The sequence below is a fragment of the Mandrillus leucophaeus genome, unplaced genomic scaffold (assembly GCF_000951045.1).
Source record: "Mandrillus leucophaeus isolate KB7577 unplaced genomic scaffold, Mleu.le_1.0 Scaffold146, whole genome shotgun sequence".
Classification (NCBI taxonomy): Eukaryota; Metazoa; Chordata; class Mammalia; order Primates; family Cercopithecidae; genus Mandrillus; species Mandrillus leucophaeus.
The window spans coordinates 1,905,758-1,921,108 of NW_012101432.1; the positions used below are offsets into that span (position 1 = coordinate 1,905,758).

The 15,351-nt window shown below is 44.9% G+C and overlaps 1 protein-coding gene across 1 annotated transcript in view; it reads left to right on the forward strand.

Moving 5' to 3' along the window:
- The first annotated feature begins 4,125 nt into the window (after nt 1-4,125).
- The window catches only part of ALS2CR12 (amyotrophic lateral sclerosis 2 (juvenile) chromosome region, candidate 12), a 63,169-nt gene continuing 51,943 nt past the window's right edge, over nt 4,126-15,351 (forward strand). The window contains exons 1-5 of the mRNA XM_011974499.1: nt 4,126-4,560; nt 10,117-10,276; nt 10,785-10,856; nt 13,264-13,312; nt 14,759-14,892. Coding sequence (XP_011829889.1) covers nt 10,164-10,276; nt 10,785-10,856; nt 13,264-13,312; nt 14,759-14,892 — 368 coding nt within the window. The 5' untranslated portion in view covers nt 4,126-4,560; nt 10,117-10,163. The remainder of the gene's footprint in view (nt 4,561-10,116; nt 10,277-10,784; nt 10,857-13,263; nt 13,313-14,758; nt 14,893-15,351) is intronic.

Here is a 15,351-nt window from a genome sequence, read left to right on the forward strand (position 1 = left end):
ATAAAAATCAAAGTATTGTTTCACAAAATTGATTGTCTTGCCTTCTCAGCAAAATCACTTCAGTTATTCAAAAGCAAGATTTTCACATCACATTCAAACATTATCATAGGCCAGAAAATGCTATGGAGTATTTTAATTTCATATAATTCACTACCACTTCTATGGCTGTTTTTACCGCCTCTGAAACAATCTCTAGATCTATCCAGTAATATGAAGAGTTGGTATCACGCTTCGTGTTCCATCTAGATCTACATATATATAAATTTAAGGGTAGTCAGGATTCATATTGCACAATGTTCTTCAGCCACCATATGTAGCTCTTGCAAATACCATTCCTGTATACGAATACCTGTGGAATTACAAATTAAGGCATTAAAAGAAGTAAAAAATGGGTGCTCAGCACCACTGGAGAATATATTTCATTATGCACAAACCTTGCATTCATGCTGAGAGGTTTTGACAAGTTACCTTTCCTCTTACCTTACTGCTGCTGCCCCAGTCTTTCCTGCACTCCAAAGCAGTGTCTGTGTCTGATCTCAGCAGCAGCATGACCCACAAACCTTTATAGCATTTGGGCACAGTCCTCTTTTGTTTTGAAGATAAAGGGTAAAAGATGTGGTAAAGCATTCCCTGAGACCTGAATGTGGTTAATGATGAGAGTGAGTCTTTAGGGTTATGGTTCCTGCTGTTTCAGAGCTGAGCTCCAGATCAAGGGCCCACGTGTTTTGCTTTTTTTTGTTGTTGTGGTTGTTTTCTTCTTCTTCATCTTCTGAGATAGAGCCTCGCTCTGTCATCGAGGCTTGAATGCAGTGGCATGATCTTGGCTCACTGCAACCTCTGCCTCCTGAGTCCGAGCAATTCTCCCACCTGAACCTCCCGAGTAGCTGGCACTACAGGTGCGCACCACCACACCCAGCTAATATTTGTATTTTCAGTAGAGACGGGGTTTCACCATGTTGGCCAGGTTGTTCTTAAACTCCTGACCTCAGTTGATCCACCCACCTTGGCCTCTTACAGTGCTGGAATTACAGATGTGAGCCACTGCACCCAGCCCGGGCCCATGTGTTCTTGAACAAGTGTAGGTTTCTGTGTGTGCCTGTCCTATGCAGAGTCCTCTGAAGCCCAGGGCTCAGAACAGTGGCCCCTCTTTCTAGGTGCAAGGGTAGCACTGCAGGCTTTCACAGGATTCCTGTGGCTACCTGGTTGGGGCTGTTCAGGATGAACCATAGGAGTTAGCCTAACACCACTCTAAAGTCAGATGTTGAAAGACAAGGATCAAAGAGAGTTGAGCAAGTGAGCAAGTTGGAGATAATTACAAGCTTCTTAAGAGAACACTGTCTTTTCCACACTGGGAGTATTCTCATAGAGCCACACATAGCACTCCACAGATGGAAAACCTCCGAATGCTCCCAGCTGACCATATTTGCCACTTCATGAACACTGCAACATAACACAAGAGGATGTGTATTTCCCCAAGCCCTGTGCAGACCAATTTTGATAATGTTAACTGTCTGAATTAAGTTGCAGTTTCTCTCATTCATTTATTCAACTTATACTTTGTTTTACTATTGGTATTCTGGCCTCCTCCACCTCTTTTCCAAATAGTAAGACACTTTGCTTTAGGGGAAGATACTGAGGATGCCAGTGCTTTGCCAATTTCATCAAAGAGAAGAGCACTTAACACTTAACCCCTAAACGCCTTCATTTCCTTCTGCTCTGCTGTTTTGTACTTGGCAAAGCTTTACTCATGTCCAAAAAGATGAAAGGGGAGTGGGGAGACCCAAAGCAGTAGTAATTAGTGCTGAGCCTTCACCAAGTTGAGTGGCTGGGGTTTTCCTTCAGCACTTGCTTCCTTTGTATCTCTGTTTCTAGCCACGCTTCAGTCAAGACCCAAATCCTGCTGCTTTTTTTTAAATCATAAGAAAGGATTTAAATATAAAATTTTATACACTAAACACACTCAAAGTAAATATTCAATCTCTGGATGGAGACAGATTGTCTAGATGACTAATAGAGTCTATCAACTGTTCTCTAAGTTCTTTCCCTCCTTTTAATCTTTGAAAGTCTCTCTTCATCTAGCCTGTTCCTGGTGCTCAGAGTTGAAGCAGCCGTAGTGCAACCAAGAGGCTTCCCTCCATCAACACACTGAAGCTGCCATAACAGAGAGATGGAAAGAGCCCAGTTCTCCAAGGACATTGCTGAATCTTTGCACCAACTCTGGTAGCACTACTTCCAGACTGTATTTCATGAGGTTAATAAACCTCTTTGATGTAAGTCACTTGCAATCAAGGCAACAGGTCTATGCATTTTAACTACACATGGCCCACACTTTGAAAAATCCTGTCATAAATACTGGTGTCCTCGGAGCTCTGTTCTAGACCCTCTTCTCTCCTTATGCAATACTCTATATATGTGATCTCACTCACTCCCTTGGCTTGGAATATTATCCACTCTGAAGACCCCTAAATCTTGCTTCTAGGCCAGAATCTTCTGAACTTCTAAAATATATAAGAAACTTTAACAGACGTCACCACTTGTCTATTAGTCTCCCTGCACTTTAACATATCCAAAACTGAACTCATAATCTGCTCCCCAGAACCCGTTTATCCCCCAGACTTTCCTGTCTCAATAAATGGCACCACGCTCAACTCAGTTGCTCGAGCTAGAGAGCCAGGAATCATCGTCACCTTCTCCTTTTCCCTCACCCCAGCATCCAGTCAATCACCAAGCCCTATCATGTCTTCTCTCCATCCCCACTGCTGCTCCTCGGTCAGGGCCATCATTAGGTCCCATGAGGACCACTGCCACAGACTTACCTGGTTTCCTGGGCCCTTCCAATTGCTTCCCTATATTGCAGTCAGAATGATCTTCCTGATATGTAGATCTAGTCAGATCTCTTCTCTGTTTAACACTGCTACCTGACTCACTGGACTAGAAGATAACTCCTGCTATGAACTCCCACTGCTTCTGGCGAGTCCCTTAGTATGAGTCATTGTGGCTGCATGGTGGCTTACACCTGTAATCCCAGCACTTTGGGAGGCTGAAGCAGGAGGATCGCTTGAGCTCAGGAGTACAAGACCAGCCTGGGTGACATAGCAAGGCCTCATGTATACTAAAAGTCAAAAAAATTAGCTGGGAATGGTGCTGCACACCTGTAGTCCCATCTGCTCGGGAGTCTGAGGCAGAAGGATCGCTTGAGTCCAGGAGGCCGAGGCTGCAGTGAGCTATGATCATGCTACTGCACTGCAGCCTGGGTAACAGAGTGAGACACTGTCTCAAAGGAAAAAAAACTAATTATGCTTTTATTGAGCTTTTTTATTGTCTGTTTTCTCATTGATCTCTAAATTGTATTGAGTATAGGAACTGAAGTATAGCCCCACACTTAGCAACAGTGCCTGGCACATGGTAGACAACAAATGTGACATTGAGTGAATAGATTAATTTAGAAGAACATTTTGTAAGCTGGGGGTTGTGACCCACCAGGACCATGAATTCAGTCTAGTGGATTATAATCAGCTTTAATTTAAAGAAGAAAAAGAAATAGATGAGAATAGCAAATAATAAGAGTATTATTTCATGAAATTTTTTATTACGAAATTTGTAAAATATATTTCTTATAGTGAGTGGCAGTAAAACTAAAATGAAAGCCACTGGGTTATAATAAGCAAGTACTTTTTTCTATAGTAAGAAAAAGCAGCTTTATTTAAAAAAAAAAAAAAATCTGAAAACCTTGTGACTGAAAAATCCCCCTGCCTTGGGGGATTTTTACTTTCACAGATTTCAAAGCCTTAAACTCAAGGGAAAAATGTGTCTAGAGTTTTAGGTTTCTGTGAGTAGATGACAGAGGAATTAAAAATCCATCACAGATCCTGCCTGGTAACTATTGCCACAGACCAATGAAACCTAAAAGTGCTGTTGAATTCTATTTCCTCTGAAGATATATCTTAAGCATTTTTGTCCCATGGCTGATGACGAAAGTGGAAATCCAGTGTTAAAAGTATGAACTCTTTGCTGTTGAGGGTGGTCACTGATTTAGGTATTGGAGAATTTAATTGGCTGTTTCTCCCAACCTTCTCTCCTGAAGAAAAGAGCCCTGAGCCAATGAGGAGCTATTGTTCTGTGTCCATAGCAACAATATAAACAAACTTTGGCCTGCCATCTCCCAAGGGCAAACCTCACAACTCAGGCCCAAGTCACTGGAATCTGAATGGAGGGGTGACCTCCTCCTCTAGTTTAATTTCATTGCAATACTGAGAAACGTGAACTGTTTTGTCTTTAGAAGGGAAATTTATGTTTGTGCCAGGCCAGCCTTTGTAAAAGCCTTTGATTGGATTCACTGGAAGTCTGTCTTCCCACACTACATATACTGTGAATTTTCTGCTTCGGCATTTCAACCACTTGGAATGGCCACTAAAGTCTTGAGTTCTGGAACCTCTGGATTTGATCTAAAGTAAACTCTGATTCTGTGTTGATGGGGAACCATTTCTCTCTAACATTGTGATTTCTTTAAGATGCTTGACTCAGGCCACATGAGAATAACAGATCTTTGGGCAGTCCAAGGTAAGCTCTTTGGAAAAGATGTTTTATATTATTTTTTCTACTGATTATTAATACTAACCAGTAACTTCTCTGAAGCCTCTGCCGGCTCACTGGTGACTATTGTTAGGGCGAGCCTCAGGTAAAATCATCAGGGAGAAGTGCAAGAAAGGAAAAAAAGAGGGAGAAAGAATCCTTACACACACTCACACATCCCTCGATGATTAGAGCTATTCGATGTCAAGCCACTGTAAACGCAGATCTATCCGTGATGACGTGGAAATATCTACTAGATATCTTGTTACATAAAAAGAACAAGATGCAACATCATGTGCAAAGTATGCTCTCATTTAGGCAAATCATTTTTTAAAAATCTATTATGCTTCTCTACAGGTTAAGTTCTATATGCAAGACTTGTAAGATTATATGCATTTCTGGAAGGATGCCCCCAAAATCTGTTAGAAGTGGTTCCCACTTAAGAAGCTATGAGAAGTCAAGGACTGATTTTAGCTACTGAAATATTAAAATACTGCCATATAGGCTGGGAATGGTGGCTCACACCTGTAATCCCAGCACTTTGGGAGGCCGAGGTGGGTGGATCACCTGAAGTCAGGAGTTTGAGACCAGCCTGGCCAATATGGTGAAACCCTATCTTTACAAAAATACAAAAATTAGCCAGGCGTGGTGGCGGGTGCCTGTAATCCCAGCTACTGGGGAAGCTGAGGTAGGAGAATCCCTTGAACCTCGGAGGTAGAGGTTGCAGTGAGCCGAGAACCTGCCATTGCACTCCAGCCTAGGCAACAAGAGCAAAACTCTGTCTCAAAATAATAATAATAATAATAATAAATAAAATACTGCCATATTGATTGGTAGATGACCATTGTCCAAGCCCCTTGCATGTCCTCCTTGCCACCTTGGTTGTCCCAACTCCTCCCTGGCACCCCCAGACCACCTCATGATTGAGCAGCTAAGGACTTAATGCACAGCACGGAGGTGGGAGTGAGATCCCCCAGGACCCTGTTCCAACCCTGGTTGATTATTCAAGAGCCTTGTCGTACTGGTTGTTAAATATTTTGAGTATCACTCCTATGGGTGTTCAAAGAGAAAGGCCTTTATTTTTATTTTATTTATTTATTTTTTTAGAGACAGGGTCTTGTGCTGTCACCCAGGCTGAAACGCAGTGGTGTGATCATAGCTCACTGCAACCTCAAACTCCTGGCCTTAAGTGATCCTCCCACGCCATCTGCCAAGTAGCTGGGACTACAGGCACACTCCACCACACTAAGCTATTTTTAAAATTTTTTGTAGATACAGAGTCTCAATATGTTGCCCAGGCAGGTCTCAAGCTCCTAACCTCAAGCGACTCTCGCACCTCAGTCTCCCAAAGTGTTGGGATTACAGACATGTGCCACCACACCTGTGAGGCCATTTTTTTTTTCTTAAGAGCAAAAGAATAGATACCAAGACATCATTTATCATGGGGAAGAAGAAAAGGAAACAACCACACATTCATCAAAGATCATTGAAAATCTATGTAAAACTCCACTGAGTGATTGTATCACCCATACAATTTACCTCTGCTTTCTGGCTTTTGAATGCAAACGTTTGATATTATTTATAATATGGTAATGATGATTACAACATTTTGGCAGTTTCATCTGTGAATCTCTTTTCTCTTTGTTTTTGTTTTTTGTTCTGTTTATTTATTTACTGAGACAGAGTCTTGTTCTGTCACCCAGGCTGGAGTGCAGTGGCAAGATCTCGGCTCACTGCAACCTCCACCTCATGGGTTCAAGTGATTCTCCTGCCTCAGCCTCCCGAGTAGCTGGGATTACAGGCGTGTGCCACCACACCCGGCTAATTTTTGTGTTTTTAGTAGAGACAGGGTTTCACCATGTTGGCTAGGCTGGTCTTGAACTCCTGGCCTCAAGTGATCCGCTTGCCTTGGCCTCCCAAAGTGCTGGAATTACAGGCATGAGCCACCGCACTGTCTTTTTCCTCTTTGTTGAGCTGGCTCCAACCACCGTGATGAGCTGATTACAACCATCAAGTTTACTAGTCAGGTAAGAAATATGCATCAAATGCCCATTGTGGACAAGCCACTTCGCAAGGCTTAGTGGAGGTATTGAGGCACAAAGAGCTCTCCAGGGTGGAGTCCTGGCCTTCAAGAAGAGAGAAGGCAGTTGCTAGAAGTGGGCCTGCCTTAACCTCTCACTTCCTGCCCCATGGACTCCTGCTAAATCTCCTAAGTTCAGGGTTGGCCCCTTTCCTACAGGAAGCAGATAGAAGGTTCGAAGCAGAAGCAGAGCTTCTTTTTTGCTACTGTGGCAGCCTCCCTTCAGACTCTCACCTGAATTCTAGCCCCTTGTAGCATCATCTTCCTACCTGGGCACTCAATCCCATCTGCTTCTCTGACCTCCTCTCCTTGACTTGGCCCTGACAGGCCCCCAAACACAGTGGAGTGTGGACAGTTATAAATGGCGGCCCTGTCACCTGCTCTTTAGGCCTTCGCTGTTCAGCCAGTCTCCTGGACTCCTTTCTAGCCCTGACATCTATTGCAGAAGATCCCCTAGTCCCAGGCCTCTGACCCAGCCAACCCCTGCACACTCTGCCTTTATTCCAAGGCCAGGTCTGTTGCCTTCACTCCACTGCTCACTTAGCTCTCTTTCTGCCGACTCCTCTACTGACTGCAAGCTCCCTGAGGGCAAAATCCAGCCAGCATCTAGCACAGTACTCACAGCACGAGGCTCTAAAGATTTGTGCTGTTAAAGGAGCAGTTACGAGTGGGTGAGTAGTCACTTCATTTCTTTGAGTTTTAGTATCTTCATATGGAAAACAGATCCAACCTTAAGGTCCTCTCTAGCTCTTAAGGTCATTAGACACCATCAGTGGATTTCTCAAGCATCAGTCATGTTGGAGAAAAAGGTTGATTTCATTTTTTTGACTGGTTCTTAAGCAAATGTATTCCAGTATAATATTGAAAACTAATCATAGACTTAGAAATTTGAGTTAAATCTGTTATCATTTTAATGCTTCTGTTGGGCTATTGATTCTTATAACATTTTTGGCATTTGTTTTTATTACTAATGAAATATCCACTGACATGGCCAGGCACAGTGGCTCATGCCTGTAATCCCAGCACTTGGGAGGCCAAGGCAGGAGGATCACTTGAGGCCAGGAGTTCGAGATCAGCCTGGCCAACATGGCAAAACCCAGTCTCTACTAAAAATACAAAAATTGGCCAGGCATACTGGTGGGCACTTGTAGGAGGCTGGAGGCCTCCACCTACAGGAGGTTGAGGCAGGAGAATCACTTGAACCCAGGAAGCAGAGGTTGTAGTGAGCCAAGATTGCAGCACTGCACTCCAGCCTGGGTGACAGAGCGAGACTCTGAAAAGAAAAAAGAAAAGAAGAAAAGAAAAGAGAAAAGAAATATCCACTGACATCTTTTAAAAATCAAATAATGTTAAAAATTCATTAAGGAAAAGTCTCAATTTCTGCCCCACCCCCAACCTTTCAGTTCTACTTCTCAATGTGCTCCTAGAGGCAATTATTTTCAACTCTGTTATCTATTTCTTTGGAATTTTACCTCATACTTGCAAATAATTTGTCTGTGCTCCATATGTTAATTTTCCTTTCTGGTACATCAGATGAGGATTTGGCTCTTACACATCCCCATTCCGCTCATTCTTCCCGTGTAGTCACAATTCACTTTTTGGCTAAGTCAATGTTAAGTATTTACATTTGATACATATGAGTGTGTGCCATACTATGATTATGTTTACTTTGTTGTTCAATATTTTTTAGCTTGGAGTAATTGCACATTTTATTTTCTTAGGTTTCTATGTTTGTATTGCCAATCCCGCACCTACACTCCCAAATGCTCTGGTTCTGATTGCTCTGTAACGAAGTTACCGCAAATTTAGTGGCTTCAAACAACACCAATTTATTATCTTACAGTTCTGAAAGTCAAAGCCCAAAATGAGTCTCAATGAGCTAAAATCAAGAGGTCAGCAGAGCTGCATTCCTTCCGGAGGCTCCAGGGAGGAATTTTGTTCCTTGCCTTTTCCAGCATCTAGACGCTGCCCCAATTACTTGGCTCCCAGACCTTTTCCTCAATCACTCCTACCTCTTCCTCCATTATCACATCTTCTCTGACTGATAATTCAGGTTAATCTCTGTATCTCAAGATCTTTCATTTAACCACAGCTGCTTTTGCCATGTAAGGTAACATAGTCACACTTTCCAGAGATTAGGACATGCGGTGTAGGGAAAGGGACAGTATTCATCCTACCATGTGCTCCTACAGATCTACCAGCTGCCTGTCAATATCGTCAGGTAATCTACCAGTTCCAAGTCCTGCACCCTCTGGGACCTCTGATGAGTGAATTGGCTCCATCTTGTTCATACTCTGTCTTTGCAGGCACATAGGCTGTAGCGAGCTATGGTGAGAGCCCTAGTTATGATGCCAAACATGTAGGGACATCCCTTGTGCAATCTTCTCTACTCTCCCATTTTCTTGCTCTTACGGAATTAAATCTCTTTTAATGCTGTACTCTAATTTTAGTTGGACTCTGGAAAAGAAAGATAAGCCAGTATGGTCAAGCCACCATGTTTATCTGATAGTTGTCTTTCATCAAGACTCTCATAATAGGAGTTTTGTTTTCATGGAGCCAGGGAAGGAGTTTCCACTCTGTAATTCAAAGAGGTGACCAGGAATGAGAAACGAGGAGATTCAGTTGCATTGTGGCTCAGGCAGCAGAACTGATTTTCCAGGAAGTTCTGTGCCGAACTTGCTGTGGGAATTTCTCTTCCCTTCAGTGAGAACTGGCGTGGCCTGCTGGAAAGGAAGGAGCTTGGGAGTCAAGGAGATTTGTGTTTGTTTCCAGCTCTGCAACTTCCTGCCACTGTGACTTCTCTGAGTCTCAGTAGCCTCATCTGTAGTATCAGCATAACAATAATTGAGCGGTTTTACCTGGCTCACAGCAAGGACTCAGTTATGGCAAATTTTATTTTATTTTATTTTATTTTATTTTATTTTATTTTATTTTATTTTATTTTTGTTTTATTTTATTTTTATCTTATTTTTTGCGAGGAAGTCTTACTCTCCACCCGGGCTGGAGTGCAGTGGCACAGTCTTGGCTCACTGCAACCTCTGCCTCCCAGGTTCAAGCAATCCTCCCACCTCAGCCTCCTTAGTAGCTGGGATTACAGGTGTGTACCACCATGCCCAGCTAATTTTTGTATTATTAGTAGAGACGGGGTTTCACCATGTTGGCCAGGCTGGTCTCAAACTCCTGACCTCAAGTGATCCATCCACCTCGGCCCCCCAAAGTGCTGGGATTACAGGCATGAGCCACCGTGCCTGGCCAGTTATGGCAAAGTTTAAATTGCTTTCAAGTCAAGTCTACTGAGTAGAAAGGGATGAGCTGTTAACCTATAGCCAAGACCCTGCACCAGATCAACAGCTTCTGGAGTCTACCATTGTTCTTTGGGTCCTCCCTGGGTTCTTCCCAATTTGTCTGTATTTTTGCTTTGATTCTAAATGGTTTAACTTTCTGCTGTTGTTTTTCGATTTCAGCAAGAGCCTCCTGATCTAGCAGCCAAGACTGCCGCTGACCTTTGGCCATGTACCCCAACCCTCTCATCTATTGCACCTGCTGGGACCCCTGGAACTTGGGACCACGGAAGCTAATCAAGACCCCTCAACTACCACACAAGAACTCCACAGGGAGGTCCAAGTAAGAATTATCTGGGATGGGGTAGGCACAGGGACCTTGGGATCCATTTGTAGCCTCATTTCTTTCACAAGATTTCTAAAACAGCAAGTGTGGCAGCAAAATCCCAGGTGGGCCAGAAAGCCTTGCTTTCTCCAGCTTCCCTGCCAGCTGGTTGGCTGCACCCCCATCTTGCCAGCCCTGCCTGGGGTTTGTGCCATTTTAAATGAGGAAGTCTCAGTGTTGGTGCAAAGGCAAAGTACGGCTTCCAACCAAAGGGCCTTGATGGCAGCTGCCCCCTCCATGTGGGATAAAGAGCTTTGGGAACTGGGGGACAAACTCTTCCTGGGACAGTGAACAACTGCCAGGGCCTTGGGCCTGAGTTTTAAAGGCCTCAGATTTTAAAGATTCCAGCTGTCAGATCATGCATTCCAATTTTGGGTCACTATAAGGATGTACTTAATCTGGGAGTGTTAAAAAGGGTTTCCGAATTTCCAACTTTTTTGTTTTAATTATTGTTTTTCACTTTCAGGCTAACTCCTCTTCTACCAGCTCCAAAAAATCACAATTACCTCCAACCAACAAAACCTGTTGTTTCCCCAAAGTAAGTATTGTTTTGTTTTGTTTTCTATTTTTGAGATGGAGTCTCACTCTGTTGCCCAGGCTGGAGTGCAGTGGCGCAACCTCAGTGGCTCACTGCAACCTCCACTTCCCAGTCTCAAGAGATTCTCCTGCCTCAGTGTCTCGACTAGCTGGGACTACAGGTGTGCGAGTCACCACGCCCAGCTACTTTTTTGTATTTTAATAGAGACGGGGTTTCACCACGCTGCCTAGGGTGGTCTTGAACTCCTGAACTCAAGCGATCCACCCGCCTCAGCCTCCCAAAGTATTGGGATTACAGGCGTGAGCCACTGCTCCCAGCAGTTTGTTTGTTTGAGATGGAGTCTTGCTGTGTCACCCAGGCTGGACCACAGTGGTGCCATCTTGGCTCAATCCAACCTCTACCTCCCTGGTTCAAACGATTCTCCTGCCTTAGCCTCCTGAGTAGCTGGGATCACAGGCACCCATCACCATGCCCAGGTAATTTTTGTATTTGTGGTAACAATGGGGTTTCACTGTGTTGGCCAGGCTGGTCTTGAACTCCTGACCTTAAGTGATCAGCCCTCCTCGACCTTCAAATTGCTGGGATTATAGTCATGAGCCACTGCTCCTGGCCTTAAGTATTTGTATGTCCGTGAGGCAGAAATGGTTTAAGGCATGTGAATAAAATAATCTCCCTCCCACCTGGCCTGACTTGAACTAATTGATGCCAGGGATGTTAGAGAATTGCCAGAATCCACCTTGATTTCTCGCAAACCTCAGATCCTACATGTAGATTTTGGGGTCCTCTGCATCCACAGCTTCCAAAGTCATTGCATCATTTGATTCAAAGTCACTGTATCAGCTGCTCTCCACAGGGGTGCCCTCAATAGCTCTTTTCTGCCCTCGAGCCCAAAGCTTGATACGCCCTGTTGTCACAGAGCCTTGACCCTCCCATGCATTTAGGGTGGTGACCCACTCTTTAGCTGATTACTTTCCTGTGTCTAAGATTTTCTGTGGGTTGCATCTTGGTTTTAATCACAAATTAAAATTTTTACTCACATTTTACAAGCTTAGAAATGTATCTTAGTTTTAGGTCTTTGTATGAATCTTTGTATTCCATTAATTTTTGGAAAATATTTATTGAACACCTATTATTTATTAGGCACTGTTTCAGGTGCTGGGAAAACAGCCAGAAACACAATAAAGTCTCCACTCTCCTGGCACTTATCTTCTAGTGAGGGAGGGGAAGAGGACCATAAACTAGTTATTACATCTGAGGTTGGCAGGTGCTACATAGAAAAACAATGCAGGCAAAGTGGGAGGGGCTGTGAGGGTGGGGATACTTTTTGTAGGGAGGTCGGGCGAGTCCCTGTGTAAAGGGGACAGAAGGAGCCTTGATGATGCCTGGGGCAAGCACTCTTGGCAGAGGGACCAGCAAGTCCAAAGGTCCTGGGGTGGGAACTTGCTTGGCATGTCTGACCTCTTCCAGGAAGGCAGAGGCCAGTGTGGCATGAGCGGAGCAAGTGAGCAGGGAGTGGTGGGAGATGAGCTCAAAGCAGATAACGAGGTGATGGGTGTGGTGGGCAGGACAGTGACCCCCTCCCAAGGACGTCTACACCCTAACACCCAGAGACTGCAAATATGTTGTTACTTGCCAAAGAGGAATTAAGGCTGCAGATGGAATTAAGGTTGCTAATCAGCTGACCTTGAGTTGGAGAGATTATCCTGGATTATCCCAGACCCCATGTAATCACAAAGGTCCTTCTTTGTACGTGAAAGAGGAGGTCAGAGTGTCAGAGTCAGAGAAGGAGCTGTGACAACAGAAGCAGAGGTCAGAGCGATGCAATTGCTGCTGGCTTTGGAGATGGAGGGAAAGGTCACTGTGAACATATACACATATATGGTATTCATTTTTTATATAGTATATATAAAGATTTGAATGAAAAACAAGTTTAACTTCAACGTTTGTATCTTAATGGGATTCATTTCATTATCTGGCACGTTTGTTTATATAGAATGTTTCATTCTCCAATAAAGAGAGTTCCTTACAGTTCCCTGAACTGAGTGTGTGTGTGCCCGTGTGTGTGTGTAAGCGGGTGGCGAGGGGTGTCACCTGACTCACAGAGCCTTGACTCAGGGAGAATATGTAAGGGTCCCTCTAGCTGGTTTATGCTCCTCCGAAACAGAAGTTGCCCCAACATCATAGGACAACTCTTTTGCCTCCTTGGGCAGGACCTTTACATGAGCGCTCCCACTTTGGGGCCCTCAGGAGCCCGGCTTCAGTGAGTTCCCCAACTATCCTAGGGATCCCCTAAGAAGCTCAGGTCAGACAGCAGAAGTCAGATGGTGGCGGCCTCAGGGTTCAGCTCCTAAGCTTTGAACTTCTCTTTGCTGTCTGGTTGCTTTCTGAGCATGTCTTTCTCTTGCAGAAAGAAAATCCATGCAGCAAGGCAAGAAGAGAGCAATAAATCATTTTATGTGAGTAAAGGCAGGAAGAGGGCGGTGGGACTAAAATGTATTGAGCGCCTACCATGTGCAAGCGTGGGCCTTTTACATTTTTATACTTACCTTGTTGAATCTTCACAAAGATCCTGGGAGGAGGTGCTGTTATTATTGCATATTGTGCATGGCAGGTAAGTGGAAGAACCACGACTTGAACTCAGCTCAGCCAGATTCCAGAGTGGGCATTTAATTGCCACTCTCTCCTGCTTGCACAAGGCAAACAGAGTGTCCCAGGGAAACCGGACATGACAGCTAATCCAGGCCAGTGAACAGCTCATGCCCAGATGCAGGAAGCCCTCTGCTGACCTTGGGAAGTCACGAATGCTGGGGAGAGGCAGCCGGGACCCCTCAGGGGAGCAGGGGCGGGAGGGCACTAGAGAAGGTGATGGGAACCAAACTCTAAGGATCTTGGTGCCTACCCGGGAATGTGGGCCTGACCCTTCTGGTGTCTGGGAGCCTTTACTGGTCTGACACAGGCACAGGACCAAGTAAGAGTTACATTTCAGAAGAAGCAGTCTCTGGTGGGATATAATTGATACATTTTACTGTATTCTGTGTTTATCTAGTTTTTTTTTTTGTTTGTTTGTTTGTTTTTAAATACCATGCAGTCCTTTAATGGTTAGGGAAAAAATGTACAAGCAAAAATATAATTGCCCTCTAGGTGGAGAGGATGAACTGTTGGGGAGCAAGAGTGAAGGCAGAGAAGCCAGAGTCCAAGAGAAAGATGGTGGTGGCCTGGGGCTGTCAGGCAGGGGTGTGGAGAGAGGAGGGTGATTCAGAGAGACATGAAGGGGTGACAACAGCAGGGCTCAAGGGGCTGCAGCGTGTGCTGTGCAGCTCTCAGAGCCCCAGGGCTTGCCCTGGTCCAGGCCAGCGGAGGCCCTGCCCAGGTTTCTGACTTGGCATCTAATGGGAGAAGGAGGAGGAAATGACATTTTGTTTGCAACGATCCTAGTCATTTTCTCATATGTTGTTTTGTTTTTCCCTCACAAAAGTCATTTGAGAAGGAGTTATTAACCCCACTTTCTGATGAGAAAACTGAGGCACAGAGATGCTGGATGGCTATTGTCTGGTGGCAGAGCCAAGATTTACTCAGGCCTCTGTGATTCCAAAACCTGAGCAGTTGCCGCATGCCCACCTCCAGCCACAAGGGTGAACACAAGTGGGGGGGCAGGGGCATCAATGGCTTGGTGTGGCACAGAGCTTGAGAGGCCCCTAGGGACACCCAGGAGCCTACTAAGCGTCAGGTTTGAGTCTCAGAGATGTGAGGATGAGCTACAATGGGTGAAGGGCCCAGAAGGGCGTGGGCTCTGGAGTCCCAGGTCCCTGTTTTTAAGATGTGAGTGAGGCAATAGGAGAAGATTTGGAGAAATCTCAGCACTCCAAGTCTGCCATTTTATCCTACTTTCCCTTGATGCCTAGGAAGTGATCAACGTGTCACCTGGCTATCAACTTGTTCGGAATCGGGAACAGATTTCTGTCACCTTAGGGGATGAGATGTTTGATGGGAAAAAGCGGTGGGAATCGGAGATCCCGAACAAAGACAGATTTTCCAGGTAATGCTGTTGAACCAACATTCAGCTGCTTGGGGCTACTCCCACCAGCTCAGCCTGGCCTCAGGGATAAGCCAAAGCCACTATGCCCACACCCAGGCCACTGGTGCCTGCTCTGGAGGGGCCACAAGGGCACCCCCCTCCTCACCCCTGCTTCCTGATGATGCATCTCTCCACATCTGCCTCTCTTTCCTCTGATCCCATCCGTGAGCAGATCCAAGGGGCAGGATGAAGATTGATTGGGAGTTATGTGATTGATCCCAAAGGACAGCAATTGTTCCTGGGGTGAGGAATAGATAGAAGAGCCATAAATTAGTCTGAATTTGGGGCATGCAAATTAAGTAAAGTGAGGGTTTCTGGGAGGCTGGAATGCACATGGTTTTTTTTTGTTTTTTTTTTGTTTTTTTGAGACAGAGTCTCTCTCTGTCACCCAGGCTGGAGTTTAGTGGCACGATCTCGGCT